Below are 22,123 nucleotides of genomic sequence, written 5' to 3'. Positions count from 1 at the left end.
TCTCTGAAAAAGTTGAAATTTGGACCACAATTATCTCTGCAATTATTGATTTTAAGGAAAAGTTTGTTCCACGTTTTTTGCTCATTTTGATGCGTTCCACGGGATTCTGTTACTGAATTTTATAGCGGATTATAACATTTATAAAGTGCTTACGTAGGGAGTAAGTAAAATAGGTAAGCAATAATGAAAGACTGGGAAATAAAAGCACACTCATCAAAAAAAACTATTTATTTATTCCTACGCCCGTCTTTTCTTCCAGCCTGTGGCTTACCAAACGCTTTACCTTTCTGGGGCTTGCCTTTTCCCTTTGGTGGTCCCTTTGGACCATTTCCTTTTTGCGATTTCCCCATAGGCGGGCCCCTACCCTTAGCAGGTCCCTTACCCTTTGGCCCCTTGCCAGATTTCCCAGATTTTCCTATAGGCGGTCCCATTCCCTTTTGTACCCTATTGGCATCGTACCGGAGGCGTTTGGTTGTCGATCGCGAAGTGTCAGTCAAGTCGTTGGCAAAGTTACTCTGTTTCCGTTTGGATTTCTGTTTTTTGTTGGAGTTTCTGTTCTGTGAGCGGTCGTCGTTGTCGTCCACGGCGCGGATGCGATGTTGTTTCTTGTTGCGCTTTGCCATACGAGATTGGAGGAGGGCAACCTACAAATAAAATTATCATTAAGGTCAATGTGGGCAAGACCGTCTACAAGGCAAGTCCGTCAACACGTTATAACTTTTGAATTTGAAAGCGGTTCCTGCTTTAGCGTCCAGTATATAAAGCAGTTTGTCGCGCTTGTTCCCTCACTCTAAAACAGATGGCGCTGTGACAACGAACTTCAGAGCAATCCGCCTCAACAAGTAATTGCATGTATGGAACTCGAAATGATAGTGCGACGGTCTCTGCTAACAAAATTGTTAAAAATAGTTCGTGACAAGATTTTGCACCAGAAAGTAACTACAGAAGTAATATAAGAACCAGTTAACTTTATTCTGTGTTTAATTTATCAGAAAATGGCTTACTTTTGTAATTATACGTACCATCATTTATCACAATAAAATTTCGTTAAGTTGGAAAGTCCGTCTACTATGTACAAGGCAAGTCCGTCATATGCCGGACTTCCCTTGAATCAGAAGTTACCAACTGTTTTTACAATTTCAATATTATTACGATTTCATAAGGGCATTTTGATCTTGAAACTAGTACGGAAATGTGTCCCTCACCCTCAGCACTATGCTGTGGCACTATGTCACCGAAAATATAAATTAAAAATACCTATCAAATAAATAAATAATCAAATAAATATTAGCCCCAAACTAAGCAAAGCTTGCACTATCAGTGCTAGGTGACCCTCTTTGATCTCAGTAAATTAAAAATTAAACTATTAAAATACATTTTATAATTTCAATTGATCCTTTATTTGGGAAACCTTATAAATGAGTAAGTACTTATTATATATTTTTTTGCCAAAAAAGGTTTACCACCCCATTTACGTAATATATGCCGGACTTGCCTTTGAATAAGAAAAATTGTGTTTATTCCGAATCTAAGCCTTATGTTAACACGTTTAAAGTACACTTTTCATTGTCTTGTTTCATTTTTTTTGAGGATTCGCATACTTACATATAAGGACCCATAGTATGGCCGATATCATTACTAGACGGACTTACCTTAAACTACACGGGAAGTCCGTCTACTCGCCGAATTTTAGAAAATACTATTTTTTTGCTTCATTTGTGAATAAAATGATCTATCTCTATAGCTTAACTATTATTTATGAAATTCTTCATCGTATGCAAGTACAAGTGTTAACGCAGGTGAATAATTAACGCAGCTAGATCACTCCGAGGTAAAAAAAAAATGAAGTATGCCGGTCTTGGCCACATTGACCTTAATGTAATACTGAGGAACTTAATTTTCCTAGGAATTTGAGTTCAGTAGTTCAACAAGTGAACGCAATTAAAAGATAGTCATTAAAAAAGGTGTTTCCGTACAAACTGCCGTAACCGAAAAACTTATAGAGTACTTCTAGTTGTTTTCGATTTAGAATCTTGAAATTTGGTAGGCTCAAAGGCAGCTCTTATTTTACACAACTATTAAGAAAAGTCTGAAAATCAGTAAACCATCTAAAATGACCCCACACTACAAACGTTTTGTTTAGGAGAGGGGTTCTGCTGAGACTGAATATTCATAGACATAGACATAACTTTATATCGACATCGAACTTAAAATAATACATAATTTACAGAAAATAAAAACATTTGATGATGTCTAAAAGGAATTGACTCAGCATTATGCTGCAGTAAGTATATGCTGCCTACTACAGCGCTGATTTTCAGCCAACACCTTCATATCTTTGCACCTAATGTGTTGGACCGGAATCAGCACAAATGAGTGTGTGTCGGAAAAGTGTACAATAAATAGGTAATAACAAATTTATAAATTTACGAAGAACAACAATAGCTTATAATCTGTGATTAAATATGTAGAAACCAAACGCAAGTCTGATTAAAAGTCAAAAAGAAGGTATTCGTGTGAAGAGATATGAATAAGTAGCCTTCCCACCTGCGCCACCTGCATAGATAGATACCTAAGAACCTGGGTGCGCAAGTCGGACTCCACTTGGCCGTTTTTTTTTTAGCTGCAACGTCAGTGTAAATGAACTATAAAGGTGCGGCCACATGGAGTCGCTCGGTGCTCGATTGCAGCCATAAATCTGGTCAAGTGACCACATTTTGAAGGAGATTTTGAATTTCCAGCGACTCAAAAAAGTAGCGTCAAGGCGCCGCGTCGTACAGCAGCGACAAGATGGCTTCTTGCATGAATGATCTTGGCCTTGAAAGCTGATTTACTATCTCATTTAGTAGCAGTCGTGGCGGTGGTACAAATAAAAAAAAAAAAAAAAAAAACAGTGTTTTTTTCAGCGATAAAGCTCAACATTTTCAGCTTTATCGCTATATGTCACGTGACCAGATTTGACACTGGAAACGAGCGTCGAGCGATTTCATTTGGTTGTTTTGTTGTTTAGGCACATTACTGTCTATGCAACATGCAAATGATGATGAAAGATCCCTAATTCAAAAGCTTGGAGACCTCACCTTTTCCATTTCACGTTGGACCCTCTCTTCGGCCGTGTCTTTCACCTTGGGCTTGGCAGGCTTGTCCTTCCGTCTCTTCTTCGTAGTCTCATAGTCCGATTCGTCATCGGAATCGCGTTTGCGTTTCTTTGCTTTTTGTTTTTGTTTATCTGTGTAAAAAAAGGCTTGATTTAAGATTACAAGTTACAGATCGGTGCCCGCATTGTCTAACGTTCCGGCGTCGATCATACACTGTCTGGGGCCACGGAAGTGCCCCCGCCAAGTCGAGCAAAACAAAAACAAAGGCACGACCGTACCATACTTTTCTCGAACCCATTCAGGCAACATCCTGTAATTTTGTTATGGGTAAAGCTAGAACCCTGAATTTTCAGGTACCTATCCCTTTTTACTCCACGTCCTATTCCGTGTGACAGAAAGAAGTAGGGAAAACGATCGTGATTCCGAGTGCGTCAGACAATGTCTCGGGTCACGGTTGAAAATAAAATACGCTTTTACTAGAAATTTTCTGATTTGACGACCGGATAATCAAGTACTTAGAGAACCTGACTGTGAAGCTTGAGTTAAGATTGGTTTTTGGAGACTTTTTTTATTTTTTATTTCAATTTTTAATTTTGCTACTTTTACGGTCATCCCGTAAAACTCATATCGAAAATACATGTCCAGTTATGGTGTAGCGGTATAGCACGTGGCACGGAATGCCGAGAACCTGGGTTCGATTCCCAACGCTGGTTTATTTTTCTGGTTTTTCTGTGCATCTATGTTTTGTATTTTCGATATGTGAAGTTTGATTTTAAATTTCCTTTTTTAATTTTACGACAGTAGAAGCATTCTACACTTCCACTGAACGTGGATATAGTTAAGATGTTTAGTTTTACTGTTTTTTATTTTAACTATGGGGATAGGAGATACATGCCTGTATTTGTTTATGTAGGTAATTTTTGCTCTAATTTTCTACTTACTAAAAAAAAAAAACTTTCAGCCATGTTTCATTTCATGGTCTTTCTCAAAGCGCTGGTAGTTAAAAAAATTTCAAGTTATACAGAGTTTGGGGTATACATGCAGAATAAATGTTTAGAATTTTGAATTTTTGAATCTGGGTTTGATCGTACCAGCCTAGACCGTACCTTTACCAGCGTGTACAGTGAGCGCTAGTCTCTCCTTCTCCTCCCTTTTCTCTCGCGGCGTTTGGAACCAGTCGTGCGGCCGCTTGGCCGGCGCAGGCGCCCCGGACTCCTGCTTGATGGAGCTCTCCAGACTCGCCGTCTGTTTCTCCATCTTATTCAGCTGGCGCTCGGCGTATTCTTCATCCAGGATTGCAGCTGTGGGTTAATGGTTATGTTTTTTTAATGGATGGCAAAAACTCGTTTGTTTATATATCCTCAACGCATTCTTTTATACCACGGACAGATTTTTATTACGCTAAAGTCAAATATACTGCTTTATATTGACTTGAGCACAATAATCCCCGTATTGTAGGCACAACCATTTTTAACTACAAAGAATTTATGTTTTGTACTTTTTTTTACTAATTTTGAATATTTTTACTTTAGTAACTCTCATTACTTTTTTGATTTATTGCCAGTCTTATTAAAACTACGAATAAGTACATACGTCTTTTTAATCTAGTACACTCGCAGACTCTTAAAGTTTGCAACCCGTCAGTTAATTTTCATTTCATATGGAGCGATGGAGCACTGTCCGGAATGTCACTCACCGATTTCGGGTTCGAGGCGCGCCAGCCGTTCCCGGTACTTGGCCACTATGTCGGGCGGCACCTGGCGGGACTTGACGGGCCGCTTGGCCCGCTTCACGATGGCTTTCACCAGGTTACGTTCGGCCTCGCCCGCGAGCGACACTGACACTCCGGCGCGGCCCGCGCGGGCTGTTCTACCAACCTGTAAACGAACGGAACAATTTTGGATCCAGATTTTATTATGCCCTATTGGGTACCATAAGTTTTCTAGGATCCATACTATATATTTTATCGATAGTCGATAGTTCCTTTTGAGGGTTTCGTTGGAACTTTTATTACAACAATAGGTAACTTTAAAGGTTTAGTCCTTGCCTAAACACAAAACAACTTTTAACACAGTGATTCAATGCCAGCAACTTGCCAGTCGGGTTTTTTGTTCGTAAGTGCTTTTCGCTACAAAGTGGAAAATGCACGTTATCAGCTATGTTATAGCTTAGCTAGTTAGTCGTGTTTATTATTGGTACATTATTATTTACGAAGTCCAGCCCCCCACTAAATAACTATAATTAAAAAACCGGCCACCATGCTTCAAACCGGGACATGTCCCGGCGTACCGGGACATATGGCAACCCTACTGTAGCCTCAAACAGTCCTAAATTCTGCAACAGATAAGAAGTTGCGGACGGAAGGTAGTACGTATAAACCACACTAGGCGGCGGTAATTGCTTAACATCAGGCGGACCGCATGCCTGTTTTCCATCGATGTGGTATTAAAAAAAAAGTATTTACCGGGACTGATAATACCGACCTGATATTTCGTGTACACGCCCATACAAACTGGTGTCAAACTGACAAGAGTTTCTATGGGCGTGCGAACACGAAATATCAGGTCGGTATTGTACGGCCGGGAAATAATGTCACCCCACCAGACGACTCACCCTGTGTATGTAATGCTCCAAAGTGGCCGGCAGCGTGAAGTTGAGCACAGTCTTGACCCCGGGTATGTCCAGACCGCGGGCCGCCACGTCCGTCGCAACCAGTACATCCACCAGCTCCTCCTTGAACCGCTTCAGGGAGTCCAGACGTTGCGGCTGATTCAAGGCACCGTGCAGCTCTGCTACCTGTTGTAGTGACTCATCATCATCTCTGCCAATATACGTCCCACTGCTGGGCACAGGCCTCTCAGAGTGAGAGCGGGCGCAGTGCGGATTGGGCGTGAGTTACTTACTACGGATTGATTTCAGCAAATTAATGTTTAGGTGATTCCTTTGTTTAACAAAATTAGTTGAACGTTAACCAATATTTCCTATCTAACAAACGACGACCAGATGGCCTAGTGGTTAGAGAACCTGACTACGAAGCTTGAGGTCCCGGGTTCGATTCCCGTGTCGGGGCAGATATTTGTATGAAAAATACGAATGTTTGTTCTCGGGTCTTGGGTGTTTAATATGTATTTAAGTATGTATCTATCTAAATAATTATATTTATCCGTTGCTTAGTACCCATAACACAAGCTTTGCTATAAGCTTACTTTGGGACTAGGTTAATTGGTGTTAATTGTCCCGTTATATTTATTTTATTTTATTTATTTATTTAACAAACACCCACGGCTCGTAATAATATTTTTTTTAACGATAAACCTATAAAATGTAAAAAAAAACGTAGTTTCACAGTGTTGGTATGATCCGGCGTTGACGACCACATTAATTTAGGTGAAATAATTTAATCCCGGTTTTTTCTCCCTTTAAATTATATGTATATGTTCCAGAATTATCTTGAACTTGTAGCATGCTCAGCAGTGGCGCCACCAGCCCAATGCAATGAGGGCTATCGCGTATGAATTCGCCACTAGAGGCACTAGTGTAGCGTGAGGTCTCCGAAATGTCAAATCTCATAGTTTTTGGGTGAGCTACGCGGGTTTATTTAAAATTAGAATAATTTTGTGAATATTTTGCAATATCTGAAATTATTTATGGCAAATATGCGTTCCGGGGCAATGAATGTCTGTGTTTTGAGACAGTTTTGTCTTTCGGAAACCTTTGTCCTCCTTTTTTCCGAACAAAACGGGGACTATGCAACACTGTGGCATGCTCGATATTTATATGGTACGGTTTTAAGGTGTATTAAATATGATTTTAATCGAAACTTTGTTTCCACGCCCGTAATAACAGACTTTCAAAACCATACTTAAAAACCTCACGCAACAGTGCGCCATCTAGTGAGACAAAAAACGATAGCCCTCATTGACCCAATGCACGCCTATGCCTATCTCTTAGTAGGACTGACCTTGACCCCCAGCAGCCCCAGCGCGACGTGCAGCCGATGCGCCTGCTTCTTGGTCTGCACGAAGATGACCGCGCGGTCTCGGAACGTGCGGCACACCAGCGCCGCCAGCATCGCCTCGCGGTCTGACTCGCGCTCCTTGCGTATCCTGACACGGAAAGTCATTAGTCGCATTAGTCTTCGTCTCATTATTCTTTATCTCATTAGTCTTGGTCTCCTTAGTCTTAGACTCGTTAGCCTTGATCTTAGTCTCGTTAGTCTTGATCTCGTTAGTTTTAGTCTCATTAGTCTTAGCCTCATTAGTCCTAGTCTCATTAGTCTTAGTCTCATAAGTCTTAGTCTCATAAGTCTTAGTATCATTTGTCTTAGGGGCTGTTTCACCATCCATTGATTAGTGTTAACTGACGGTTAAATGTGATGCCGTTTCTATTGTTTTGTTCGAATAGACGGAGACGGCATCACATCACAGTCAGTTAACACTAATCAATGGATGGTGAAACAGCCCCTTAGTCTCATTAGTCTTAGTCTCATTAGTCTTATTTTCGTTAGCCTTGGTCTCTAGTCTTAGCCTCGTCAGTCTTGGTCTCGTTAATCTTAATCTCATTAGTCTTACCCCCTTATTCATAAAACTTAACAAGCCTATGTTAACTAACAAATGCTTTGTCCCTTTCTAACAAATACAAATGTCGAAGTGACAGATAAGGACAAATGAATTTTAGCGGCATTTGAACTAAAATAGGTTTGATTGTCGTTTATGAATAACGGGGTTAGTCTCGTTAGTCTTAGTCTCATTACATTAGTCTTAGTGTCTTTTTCGTCACCCAACAGTATGACTGTAAAGCCGGGGCGGCCGGCTGAATAATATATACGAGTATGTAGACTCAGCCTGTTGCTCGCGACTGTCTACGTAGAATTCGTTTATATCGCTATCCCGCGGGATCAATAAAAAAATCCGGGATTGCTCTTTTGAAAGTAGACTAGGACTCACGACTATAGGCTATAAAAATACTTACCTAACAAACTCCTGTCTCAAATTAAAAGCGACATCCTTGTTGGAGTCCACGAACAACTTGACGGGTTTCTGGAGCGAGACGGCGGCGAGGTCCTTGACCTCCTCGCTCATGGTGGCAGAGAACAGCATGGTCTGTCGCTTGGGGGAGCACTGGCGGATGATCTCCTTCATTTGCTCTGCAAAGTATTCGTCTAGCATCCTGGGGAAATATTTTTTTGTAATTTGAACAACAACTCAACAGTTCGCCTTTGTACGTATATTTCATTGTTTGTCATCTGTGTTTGTTTACTTATTTTGTACAATAAAGAGTTTACATACATACATACATACAACTGGCTAGGGCCACACACATCGCGATAACGCGAACATTCGCTTTATCGCGATAATGTGTAGCCGAATATTCGCGAATACTTCGGCACTTCGGGCGAAGCCGCAGACACTTCGCCCCACTGTCGGTAAACTCGCGCACATCAAAGGGTTTCTTTATCGATCGATATTTCTTTGTTTGCAATGTGGCCCTGCACAAATGCCGTAGGCCGAAAACGAAGTTTTATCGCAATATTTTTTATCGCGATGTGTGTGGCCCTACCATTACAATTAATAGAACTCCCCTAAACAGTAAACAAATATAAATTTAAAGGCAGTTTTATGAAACGGTTAAAGATTGTAAATTTTTTGTGGGTTTGTTTTTGAAAAATAAAGTGGGTACTTGGATATTTACAATGACAAATCTGTTTTATTTATTTATACCATCTGTTCACCTCACCAAATCACCAAATCTGTTTTATTTATTTATACCACGTCGGAGGCAAACAGGCATGCGGCCCGAATGATGTTAAGCAATTACCGCCGCCTAGGAACGCTTGCAACACCCGAAGTATCACTCGCGCGTTGCCGACCCTGCATAAACCTTTTTATACCCCTTGTGTGTAATTGCTATACCTGTCTGCTTCATCCAACACGAGCACCTCGATAGAGTGGAGACTGAACGACGGCGTGTTCCGGATGTGGTCGATGAGGCGGCCTGGCGTCGCGATCACCACGTCGGGGTTGCGTCGGAGCACAGTTTCCTGTCATATAGTAAAGGGCGTTACAAAAATACCTGTAAAGCTGAAAGGGGTTTAAATGGTCCCTTATTAACCCTTATAGGGTTAAAGAGTCCATTAACTATAATATATGAAAACCATATCTTATAGTTAATGTTATAGTTATGTCGCTGCACCAAAAAAAAATCATTAATTTCTTTATTGATGTAAACTCTATTTCAATAAAATTAGAGTAACCCTCTGTTAAATAATCTACGCTGCTAACTCCGGTTGTATGACAAGACAGCTTACTTGAATTGATAATGGTTTTGGCTGTAATAATTTTATTTTTTACGGGTTATGTTATTTTGTAATATTTTGTATAAATAATATAAGACAAGTATCTTGGAAAGGAGATGATAGTATGCAAAAAAATAAAAAAAACAAGACGAAATTAGATGTCAGCGAGACACGCTAATCATATCATAGAATCCATAAAAAACTAATCATTTATTTTACTAACGAGAACAAATTTTTCAATCGCCATAGGTAAGATCTATTCGCTGAGAATTTCATATATTATGATAATGTCGCTGATTAGCGACTGTCGTTTATTTATCACAAAATTATTATTTTTATTAATTATATACTTATAAGGGTTCGCATTTCTAATGAGCTAATAACGCATGGTCTTATAGTCTCTCGGCGAACAGACTTTTCTTTTTTTTAGACAGATTTCCTCTTGTTTTTCATTTTTTGCTCCCTTTTAGTATGCACTTGAAGGAACTTAGGAACAAAAATTACCTGGTATTTTACGTCAAGTCCGCCGACAGAAAGTCCAACGGTGACTGAAGTGAATTGAGACAGCTGTCGCGTCACTGCGTGTACCTAGAAGAAACAGCTAAGTAAAAATAAGGAATAGAACTGCAGAGCACAGGCCTACAGCCAGAGCTAGATTACCTACCCGTTAAATATAATAATGTGTCTGGGCAAAGCAGCATTTAATCTGGTTTACTATGGCTTCCCATGACGCAGACATAGTCTTTGTCTGTACTTGTCAACTTATTTCTTGTATTTGGTGTAGTAAAGCCTCAAATATAGATGCACAGAAAAAACAGAAAAATAAGACCATCACTGGGAATCGAACCCAGGTCCTCGGTAATCCGTACCGCGTGCTATACCGCTACACCACTGATGGTCAACGGTACCGACACGAATTTCCCTATGCACCTCATATCTCAGCTTGTGTTTCTTACTTAGTCACTTAAGCAGCGACGCTAGCGACATCTATGCCGTAAGCCCTGAAACTTTTTCGGCATTCCTTTGGAACTAACCGCTCAACCGGACAAGAGATATCGTTTCTAAGCAATCAAATTAAGATTGGTTTTTTGGAATCTTTTTGTATTTTTTATTTCAATTCCAAATTTTTACTTTTACTGTCATCCCGTAAAACGAACCCGTTTACCCGAGTAAGAAACACAAGCAGAGATATGAGGTGCATAGGGAAATTCGTGTCGGTACCGTTGACCATCAGTGGTGTAGCGGTATAGTACTCAGTACGGATTACCGAGGACCTGGGTTCGATTCCCAGTGATGGTCTTATTTTTCTGTTTTTTCCGTGCATCTATATTTCAGTTTGTATTTTCAATTTCGGTTTTACGGGATGACCGTAAAAGTAAAAATTTGGAATTGAAATAAAAAATACAAAAAGATTCCAAAAAACCAATCTTAGTAAAGCCTCGATAAAATATCAAAAAAAAGGTAATAAAAATTTTTTTTTTTCCTAACGTCGCGTCTTGGACTTATTGTTTTACGAGTATGGTGTCATCTACTGTCTCGTATTGCATGATTAACGTAGCCCAGGTAGTATTAATAAGAAAACTCTCCATTACTTTACCTGAGCACCCAACTCTCTGGTGGGGACGAGCACCAGCACCCTAGTAACGCGGTCTCCCCCCGTGGTCTTGTACAGGAGCCTCTCCAATATCGGCAGCATGTAGGCAGCGGTCTTGCCCGTGCCTGTGGCCGCGCAAGCGCAAATGTCCTTGCCTGTAGAACAAGTAGACTTACGTCTTCAGCGGTAGCGGTAGGTTGTTCACATTCATATTTTACCAATTAGCGGTAGCGAGCGCCAGGGCTACTACGAAATTCGAAGTACGTATCGTACCCTCCCTCTCACTCTCGTATTAAATAATATCAGCGTTAGCGGGAGGGCACGATACGAAGTTCGAAATTTGCACTTCATGGTATTTCTCATTCGTAATATCTCATAGAACCGAAATGCTAGTACTTGGTTGTAGTATAGACTAAACGAATTTCTATTAATAGTCTGCTAAAGGCTGAGTTACGAAACTTTGTCTGCGAAACAATACATCTACGAACAAATTCATCGGCGAACCGTTAATCGGCGAAACGTTGAGCGCCAATCAATAATCTGCGTAAAAATTTTCGGCGAATCATTAGATAATCAATCAAAAAGAGTTCATAAAAAAATATTTCCACTGGATCGGTAAAAATCCAAAATTATCATTAATTTTAATCCTGTGTAATTTTTAGGAATTTTAACGATATCCCGGAATTTCAATACAACTGCTAGAACTGATGGTTTACGCGTAAGCAGCCGCGGTTAGTGGATAGTATTTGATAAAGCTCTCATACCCAACAAAGCCACGGGCACAGTGGCAGCCTGGATCGGAGTAGGGTGCACATAGTTCAGTATTCCGATAGCCTTGAGCAGCGGCCGGGACAGGTTCATCATGTAGAACGAAGCCTGGTCATCGTAGGGGGGAGGCTCTTCAAAGAAATCAGAGTCGTACTCTATCCGGGCGCCTTCTTGAATGTCATCTTCTTTTATTTCCTGTATGATTACACCATTTGCAAAAGTTAGTTTAATAAAAATTCAAAGCTAGCAAAGGTGAAATTAATATTTTTTTTTGAGAATGTTAGTTTCTCGTGACATCAATAAACAAAATAAAACCGCCCAAGTGTGAGTCGGACTCGCGCAGGAAGGCTTAGCAAAAAACGGCAAATAAAACATATTTGTTGTATGGGAGCCCCCTTTAAATATTTATTTTATTCTGTTTTTAGTATTTGTTGTTATAGCAGCCACAGTTATACATCAATAATCTGTGAAAATTGCAACTGTCTAACTATCACAGTTCATAAGATACAGCTTGGTGACAGATGGACGGACCGCAAAGTCTTAGTAATAGAGTTTTTGGTTTTTACCTTTTGGGTATGGAACCCTAAAAACAGACCACAAAAGAAAACGTATTTAGAACTGCATGAAAGGTAAACAATGTGTTAAAAATTAAATAAATAATGTAGATTCACTTAAACAAATGGGAACCAAGTGAAATAAATGAAAACTACCATTTTTTATACAACAGGGATGTTGACACCACCAATCAATTGACATACTTTTTATGAGCTGTCAAAACACAATTCTCCCATAGAGTTTGAATGGTAATAGCAACTTATGACGTCACTTGTTCGTACACTCAATCAACTAACTATTTATTTGTTTTAAAGCAACAAAAAATCTAATTTTTCAGTTAATCGAAAATTAATCTGGTTTTCAGGGCTAAAATAAAGTGTTTTTTACTGGAGTTGTGTCTTCGATTTTTTTTTTAATGGTGTCATCATCCCTATTGCAAAATATAGGTAAGATAAGGAACCAAATAAAACTATACCTGCTTCAGCTTTTTCTTTTTGCTGAGCTTCTTTTCCTTTGTTTTGATTTCATCCTTCCGGAGTTCATCATCTGATATCTGTAGTTCATCCACATCACCATCTAGAGATTAACAATATTATATATATGTGTGTGTAAACCCTTTATTGTACAAAAACAAATGAGCAACCATTGAGATGCATACACAATAATCAATCTTTGAGTGGCTATATAATATAGTATAAATAAATTATCCATATTATTATTATGCTTTATTGAATACTATAAATTAATATTGTAAAATGTAACAAATAATAAAAATTAAAAATCAAACTGGAAGGTGGTCTTATCCTATAAAGACAGTTGAATATGGTGCAAATTAAAAATATTGTTTTTTTTTTTGTAATTTTTTTTTTGGTAGTACCTATAGGTAGTGAAGTGAGATAGAAGAGGCAAAAGTTACAATTTGTAAGATTTCTTCATTTTTAAAGAGCCATTAAAAATGTTAGTTTCAGTATTATGGTATTGGGTGGTATTGGTTAATAGACATGGTAGGGATTGATTCAACTATTTAAATTTTTCATAAATAAAATAATGTTATCAAGAACTGACAGTTTACAATGAAAGAGCTACAGGTTACCAACCCCCAGTACCAACCTATAGCGTTTTTTAACAGGCATACTGTTAAAAAGGTGTTTGGATAGAAACCGTAGTTGATGTATGGTACCATAAGACAACCTCTCTCTAAATTTGTTAAAGAGGTTGAACAACAAGTTGTAGTCGTACCTTTGCTATCAGCATCTGAGTCTGTGTCAATATTGCCAGCTGAACCACTGACTTTGGCCTGTGCTCTGCGCCTCTCTATTTTCTCGTCTATGGTCCTCTTTACATTTCTACGTACATACTTCTGAAGATCATCCCATGTATTCTAAAAGAACAAAAAAAACTAACATGTGGCTGGGTAGCTAGGTATTTGAAATTATAACATCATACTTTATATATTTTTGGATTTTTATACTTAAAGATGTCAAACCATAAAACGTTAAATACCTTATTGTATTCTTCAACTGACGAAACAAACTGAAACTTCGGATTAAAATCAGCTTTCTTCTTCACCTTTTGCTTTGATGGTTGGTACTAGAATTAAAACACATAGATATAGGATTTGTTTACAAAAAATAAACATCTTTAATTATCTTTTAGATAGAAAAATAAATAACACGCCGTACTTCTACTTCCACATCGGATTCTTCCGAAAAATCTTCCACTTCTTCGCCATCATTTATGGTTTTGATAAACCCTGGAAATCCGGGAACCTCCATTGCAAATAATATTAAAATTAAACCAGCATTATCATAAAACTGATCTTATGGTAAATAATTTTAACAAACCCAAGTTGTTTAGAGGTTATCTATCAAACTCACATGTCGCAACGTTCCTTTACGCATAGTTTGACAAACAAGATTTTCTTTCTTTGCCTACTCTTTGCCCTTAGTTTGAAATGACGTCTGCGTACTTTGGTTCGTAATTCGTTTAGAAATAAAGATCCCAACAAGAACATGTTGTAAAAAATATGTCAAGAATCAATTGAGATGATTGGCCTTTAAAAAATAGCGAAATCTCAAAAACAATCACGTCTATGAGATCGACGTAATAAAAAGAGTAGTACATTTGGCTCAAATATGACCTTTCATGGAATTCCACGTTCCATCATTTTTTTTTCGGTAAAAGTACTTAGTGGATACTACACTATTTTTTATAGGTAATTTTGTCTTTAAAATCTAGTTATCAACCCTACGAGTAGGTATCACTTCTAAATGAATGAAATTTAAATGTTCTCATAATTATCCTTAGCTTATTAAATTTGCAGTTTCAGGCTTCCATTATAATAACCCACTGTTACCAGACAGGCGCGTGAAAATGCATCGAAACGAAATGGGAAAAGAAAATGGTGCGGCAGTTTGTTCTGCGCTCGACTTGGCGGAGTCACTGCCGTGCCTCCAGATAAATTGTACTTTTGCTATCGTTGAAAAAAGTAGAGGCAGTGAAAAAGATAAATTAAACTGCATTTATAAGTAAGCCTTTCTTGTGTGAAGAAAAAAGAAAATTATTCTTTTAATATTAAAAAGTACCTACAGGAAAAATACATAGTATCTTGATTTCTAAACTAAGCAATTTGGGTTGGGTGCTGTCATGTCATGTCACCGAAAATGACATATATTATACTCTTTGGCCATCGCGGGTGATGTGTGCGTTGTATAGAAAATTAAATTATTACGTTGAAAATCATTAGTAATGGCAGACCTGCTACTAATTCATGATGATATTAAGCTGTAAGTAATATTCGAATTTACTTACATGTGTTATGAAACAACGTTACTTTAATAAAAATAAATAAATATTTACACATCTGTCACAAGATCTTGTTTTCGCTGAAACATTATATATTTTGGCTATCTATTTGATCATTCCAGGCAATGAACATTACGCAGAGTAAAATGGAGCGGTTACAAGTATTATTTCAGTTTGTCAGTAGAGTTTTGGAAGTTTACATTGAAGCACAAATTTTATCATAATTTGTGCAAATTGGAGCTTAAATGTAAAACCTGACTCGTTAACTTGTTAATTCACTGTTGACCTTCATTTAACTACTATAATAAGTGTTTTCTCAGTCATTTTATGCTTCAATGGTTCTTTTGTGATGGATGATCCTTGCCAATATACTTTTTAATTTTGTATTTACTTTGCCATCCTGTGCATTTTAAAACTATAAATGTGTATTTTTTTAAGAAGACAGATGACATATTACTATAATACTATTCAATGGAAAAAATCAATTGTGTAAACAAAGCATTTTTTCACGATTACTCCGTAGTTACTTACATTTGAACGCCAATCCCGATCATATTCACATCTCAATGAGCTCAGCACTGTTTTTAACAATCATTTTATCATTAAATAATCGTGTAAATATGTTTATTTTATAGAATTAAATGGAAGACGAAAATCCGTTATATTTGTCAAATTGACATGATAATTTTTTCCTCACCGAAGTTGGTCTATGGTCGGTCTAGTCTCTGGAAATTTAGTGCTGTACCAACAAAATTAATTATTTGACTGAACCAACCTTACCTACCGATAATTATGGCTGGCTCTGCAAATTAATTTATTCGTAGATATTAATTATTTGTGTTAAGTTACACTATTTAATGAAGGTTTATAAAGGTTTCTAATCCTATCCTACTAATCCTACTAATATTATAAATGTGAAAGTTTGTGAGTGAGTGAGTGAATATGTTCGTTACTTCTTCACGCTGAAACGGCTGGACGGATTTGGATGAAATTTGGCGAAAAGTTAGATAACATAGGATACTTTTTATCCCGATATTCCCATGGGATAGGGATAAAATCTTGAAATAACAACCGCTCAGCTTTGTCATGAAAATTGGTATATAGATAGTTTGACATCTGGAATAAAACATAGCCTACTTTTTATTTCGATATTCCCACGAGATAGGGATAAAAAACTAATAACCGCTGGGCTTAGAGTCATGAAATTTTACCATGATTGTTTTAATGTAATGTCAATGAAAACAACGATTTAATTTTCGGGAATTCCCACGGCAATTTTTAAAAAATCCCGGTATTTCAGCTGTTGGACCTAATGATTTACGTGTGCGAAGCCGTGGGTAAACACTAGTTGGACGATAAAAGAGTATTATAGTAGAAATTATGTAGATTTCTATTTACTAGTACTTATCATATTTACTGTGGAGTCCATTGTTGGACCAAACAATCATTTTGAATCACTTCCCTGTGTCTACTCTCATTTTCCTGTCTTATGTAAATTTAAAAATGCCTCTTCTAAATTATATCGAAAATACAAACTGAGACATGGATGCACAGAAAAACCAGAAAAAGAGACCAGCGCTGGGAATCGAACCTAGGTCCTCAGCAATCCGTACTGCGTACTATAACCCCTACACCACCGTTGGACAGGAGTCAAGATACAAATTTCTCCTATGCACACATATCTCAGGTTGCCTTTTCTACTACGCTACTTAAGCAGCAAAAAATTCTAAATTAATCCATATTTTAACTGACCCTTTCAATTCTAAAATACTCCATCATAAACCTTGGGAAAATATACGTCAAAAATATAAGTGGATATACATGTTTCACCATTTTTAAAATTCTACCCTTAAAGGGGTATAAAGGGGAGTGTAAGTTTGTATGGAAAAAACGTTAGGTATATATATTGAAGATATACCTAATTCTAAAACTTCGTGAAAATGCTATTAAACATTTTAAGTTAAAAGGGACATGGAAACATTGTGAATGACTCTTGAACAGGACTAAGAGAATACGTGATTCGCCATTTTTAAAAATTAAACTTAGGGAAAACATTAAATAATGAAATATGAGTAAATTCAAAATAATTATTTACTGCTGATTGAAGTATCTTAAAGAGCTTTCACATCACTAGAGCCAACGTCAGTCAGTCAGTCAGCCAGTCGTCAGTCAAGTGTCAATGTCAGTCACCACATTTGTTTACACAATTGATTTTTTCCATTGAATAGTACCATAGATTACAGTATTCATGATAAGAATTAGAGATGGGCTGAACATGGGTTTCACCAAATACAAATATTTAGCATAATTGATTCCTAAAAAGAAACTAGAAATATGATTAATTTTTGTTGAAATGTTTAATCATGCAACTCTTGATTAAAACAAAAAACTTGCTTAATTTCTCACAATAAAGACCTCATTTATTATATTAACATATTATTTTATTATAAATATCACTGTAGCTTAATCTCAAAACAGCTACATACTTATATTTTGTTTTTAATTAAGAACCATCTTTTTTCATCTGCTGTTATTGTAAATAAAGCTACGGTGGCAACAAAAACATAAAGCATCACAGTAGCTCATAAAATAGCACATTTAACACTCATCTCATGCATGGCTCAATGCAGTAAAAAGAAGAGTACCACTTTGCCAAACGTTTGGTGATTTAGCCGAATATTCGGTAAATCTGCCGATTATGCCGAATACCGAATATGAAACAAATATTTGGCCCATCCCTAATAAGAATACAAGTACGTTTTTGTTCCTGGTTTTGAAGGTTTTGTTCTTTTCAACCATTTAAATATTCTTTAGATACACAACATCAGACAAGTTCTACTTGGAGCCTACAATAAATCCCAGTGAAATTCTCGTCATTGATAGAGTGTCAGGATCAGCATCAGTTAAAGGTAATGTTTAATCTGTATACTTTTTGGCAGTACCTACACTTCATTCCACTAGTCCTGTCCTAAAAAAAAGCAAATTTACACCCACATTATATGGGCATTAAAGGTTGCCTGGAAGAGATTGCTCTTAAGCGATAAGGCCGCCTATTGCTTACCTTGTAATTTTCTTGCTGTGTATCTGTTTTCTGTATCACTTACTATTTCTGGTGTACAATAAAGAGTCATTGTATTGTATTATATAACAGAAGCATTGTCTAACGCACTGATGCTTGCGATCGCATTCACTGTCATTTTCTACACTCATCTTATACCATGTGGCAGAAAGAAATGGTGAAAACAATTGTGATTCCAAGTATGCTAGAAAAAAAGGGCCTCTGCTTAACACATTCAGTGCCAAGAACCCGCTAGGCGCGTTCCCTGTTCGTAGGCAGTTTTAGCTATAACGCGGAAAAACGCTGCCACGCGCTACGCTCGTAGCGAATGTGTTAAAGATAAATATGATTAGATCTTGACATAATTTAAGTGTGTCTACTTTTAATAATATAATTATGCAATAAGAATCTTGTTGCCCTTGCTGTACAGTGGTTTTCTACTGTTTGCCACTTTTAGCAACAGTTTTAGTACCTTCTTGATTTCAAGCATTTTATGTCAAAAATAAGATATTGACAAAGAAAGTGGCTCCCCTCATTTCATTTCTACTCCTTTAAATATATTTAATTCTTAACATATAAATATTACATATTGTGTTTTATCTTATCTGTGCTGAAGTAATTAAGGCTGTAATCTTTGACAAAATTTAATAAGAAAGTATTGCCCTCTGAGCAATATCTACTATACAATTTCCATGATTGAGATTTAAAATACAATTTACCATGTTATGTGTCAAAGTCTAGTGCCAAATGGCATTGCATCCAGCGCCCTATTTATATTTCATCCAAATCTGTCCAGCTTTTTTAGTGTCAATGAGTGTGTTCGCGACGCAATTTTGTTTATCGAAGTGTAAGAGGCGAGAGAAGTGCGAGGTATGCGTGCATCCGTTTAACCGATTGCCGATGAATTCCGAACAGTGCCGACTTAAGCTCTAGCGACCGCCGCACGTCTCTTGCTCTCAGCTTTTTCGTGTGTACCGCCGTTGAATTTTAATAATATATTTTTTATTTCGCAATTCCGATTTTCTCTGGTTTTACCATCTTCCAACTGCTACAAAAGTGGTCTTCGAACCGAATCTTGAATGATCCATACACCAAAGATGGTTAAAACACGCAGTGTCTCTAAACGGGAACAAGATAACGAAGGTGCAGTACCGCTACCGCCGCCTACTGATGGAAACAAAAAAGTACAAGGCGGACCTTCAAATGCGGATAAGACGATAGTGATTGCGGGTTCAGTAAAGTCTGAGATTCCCAAAATAACACACACAGGTAGTTCGTCTATTACAAAAAGGTCTACCTCGTCTTCTATTGAGGCGCGTAGAAAAAAGCTTGAACTAGAAGCAGCGGAAGCTAAAGCACGCATAAGGATGGAACTAATAGACAAGCGATTGGAAGCAGATTTAGCTGATTTAAATGATGAAATCGATGAAAACAGTCCACGATCGGAGTTAGATGCAGTTTCCAACCGTATCATGTGGAAAAGTGGGTGGAGCACAGCCAGCTCGAATGGAAGTCACAGTCAGCCAACGCACAGGGTGAGGTTCAGAAGGAACCAGGCTCACTGTACCCGCCAGCGCCGAAAATGGACGCCGGCACCGACGGTCCAATTCAACAGCTCGCTAACGTACTGAAGGACCTGCTCACTACAACCGCAACTGAAAGGCAAAACACCAACCTACTAAGTCGTATTAGCACACCTAAAGACCTACCAATATTCACTGGAGACCCTATGGAGTGGCTTCAATTTAAAACAGCATACGAAGAATCCACCCGCATGTGTCAGTTTAGTGACACGGAGAATTTATGGCGATTACGAAAATGTCTCCGTGGTCCGCCAAGGATGCCGTCAGTGCCTTATTAATTAGTGCCACTTCGCCAGATATTCTGTTATCTACTTTAGAATTACAATTTTGGGAACTCTGACGTCATAATATCCCGGATTATTTATGAAATTAAAAGTTAAGCCCCATGTTACCAGATTATCATAAAGAAATAGTCATATTTTCCAATAAAATTAAAAATTATGTCGCCGCTGTACGTGCCCTTAAAAGAGAAGAATACCTCCAAGGAATGAGTATAGTCGCTATTGTGCTATCAAAGCTCCCTACGATCCTGCTTTCTAAATGGGCTGACTATAGCTATCCACGCATCGCCCAAGAAACGACTAGATTGGAGTTGTTAGCTGATTTTCTTCACGAAGAAGCCGTCAAAATATCAGCGTGCAGTGCTACATTGTTACATGTGCGACCGGATTATTTTAAACGTAAATATCAGGACAAAAATGACACTAACGTGCATTCTGTGTTAACACAAAGTGGACAAAGTGAACTTAAGTGCGGTACTGTAAAGTGTCTAAACATGACTTAACTGAGTGCAAAAAATTTAAAAAGGCGCTGCGTAAGGACCGCTGGCTGCACGTAAAACGATTCCGCTTGTGTTATAAATGCCTATTATCCCAACACGATAGGCATAACTGTCCTGCTGCCCTATGCGACGTAAACAACTGCGGGCAAGCGCATCACCGGTTATTACATGTACCTACTAATCAAGTCGCACAAAATAGCACTCCAGTGATAGAAAGAGCCGCCCGAACTTCACTGAACCAACACAGAAGCAGAAGTCGTAACGCATATTAACTCTAATTCCGCGAGTGCAGTGTTGCTAAAAGTCGTGCCATAAAACATTCATGGCCCTAGTGGCGTAATTATAAAGACAACCGCCCTGCTCGACGATGGCTCAACTGTGTCGTTAATAAGCGCGGGTGGCGGCGCGGGTCGTGGTGCGCGGACGCCGCGAGTGTATGCGTGTGCGCGGCGCATGACAGTAACGAGTTAGTGTGCGACACGCAGATTATTGATATCTCTTATCAAACAGAGATGGAACTATGTTTACCTTTTACCGCTCGCAGTGTGAAAGAACTTGATTTACCTAAACAAAATACGAACTTAGTAATTTGTGATAACTTTAAACACCTACAAAAACTTAAGAGTGATTTGTGTGACGGACAATTTAAACCGGAAATACTGATAGGACAAAGATAATTATCACATGATCTTACCGTTGGAAGTCATATTTGGGGTCCTAACGAGCCCTGCGCCACTCGCACGCCGCTGGCTGGTGTGTCCACGGCAGGGCGCCTGCTTGCGTGCCGTCGTCGACGCCACGTACTACATACTACCCTGTTCGATGCTAACCACGAAGACAACACTGACATCATCGAGAACAAACGGCTGCTTAACGATTTGCACGAGGAGGTTCGGTCGTAATTTTGCTGTGGACTCCATAGGAATTTCAAATTAAACCACGACTGAACTGTGAAGACGAACGCGCTCGTGAACTGCTAGAGCAAACATCCACTCTCGATGGAAAATGGTACGTCGGCTACCCTGGAAGGAAGAAAACACTGTAATGCCTGACTCATTTCCCCACGCGATGTCAAGGCTGAAAAATGTAGAACAAAAATGAAAAGGACGCCGCTACAAACAAAGATATTCCGAACGAGTACGCATTTGTTTGAAAATGATTATGCTCAAAAGTATCGACCCACAACCTACACACAAGACTTGGTACCTACCACATTGGAGTAGATAATCCAAATAAAACCAACTACGCCTGGTATTTGATGCTGCGGCAAAACAACAACGATTTGTCCTTAAACCATTACTTACTGAAGGGGCCCGATCTACTCGTATCACTTTTTGGCATAATGTTACGGATTTCGCGAGAGTAGAATTGCCGTGACGGGCGATATCAAAGACATGTTTTTAAGAGTCAAAATCAGAGCTGAGGATCAAAATGCATTACGATTCTTGTAAAGACCGAGCCGAGGGCCTGTCAAAACTTTTCTCATGACGTCGTTAATTTTTGGCGCCAATTGTTCGCCATTCATGCGCAATTTATCAAAATAAAAATGCGCAACGCTTTAAATCGTCGTTCCCCTCTGCTACGCA

General features: G+C 38.4%; 1 protein-coding gene across 1 annotated transcript; it reads right to left on the bottom strand.

The window, feature by feature from the left end:
• Positions 1-213: 213 nt before the first annotated feature.
• On the bottom strand, positions 214-14,187 carry Rs1 (Dead-box helicase Rs1). The gene is made up of 15 exons (XM_074106181.1): positions 13,993-14,187; positions 13,814-13,900; positions 13,550-13,691; positions 12,786-12,886; positions 11,752-11,950; positions 10,991-11,142; positions 9,898-9,981; positions 9,011-9,138; positions 8,070-8,267; positions 7,060-7,204; positions 5,712-5,894; positions 4,795-4,975; positions 4,205-4,399; positions 3,081-3,229; positions 214-644 (listed from the first exon to the last, which is right to left on the bottom strand). The coding sequence occupies exons 1-15, from the start codon at positions 14,083-14,085 to the stop codon at positions 228-230; spliced, it is 2,454 nt and encodes an 817-aa protein (XP_073962282.1). The 5' UTR covers positions 14,086-14,187; the 3' UTR covers positions 214-227.
• Positions 14,188-22,123: the final 7,936 nt, after the last annotated feature.

This window comes from Choristoneura fumiferana, chromosome 24, assembly GCF_025370935.1.
Source record: "Choristoneura fumiferana chromosome 24, NRCan_CFum_1, whole genome shotgun sequence".
Classification (NCBI taxonomy): domain Eukaryota; kingdom Metazoa; phylum Arthropoda; class Insecta; order Lepidoptera; family Tortricidae; genus Choristoneura; species Choristoneura fumiferana.
The sequence above is the reverse complement of the archived record's forward strand: the minus strand, read 5'-3'. Positions and strand labels throughout refer to the sequence as shown.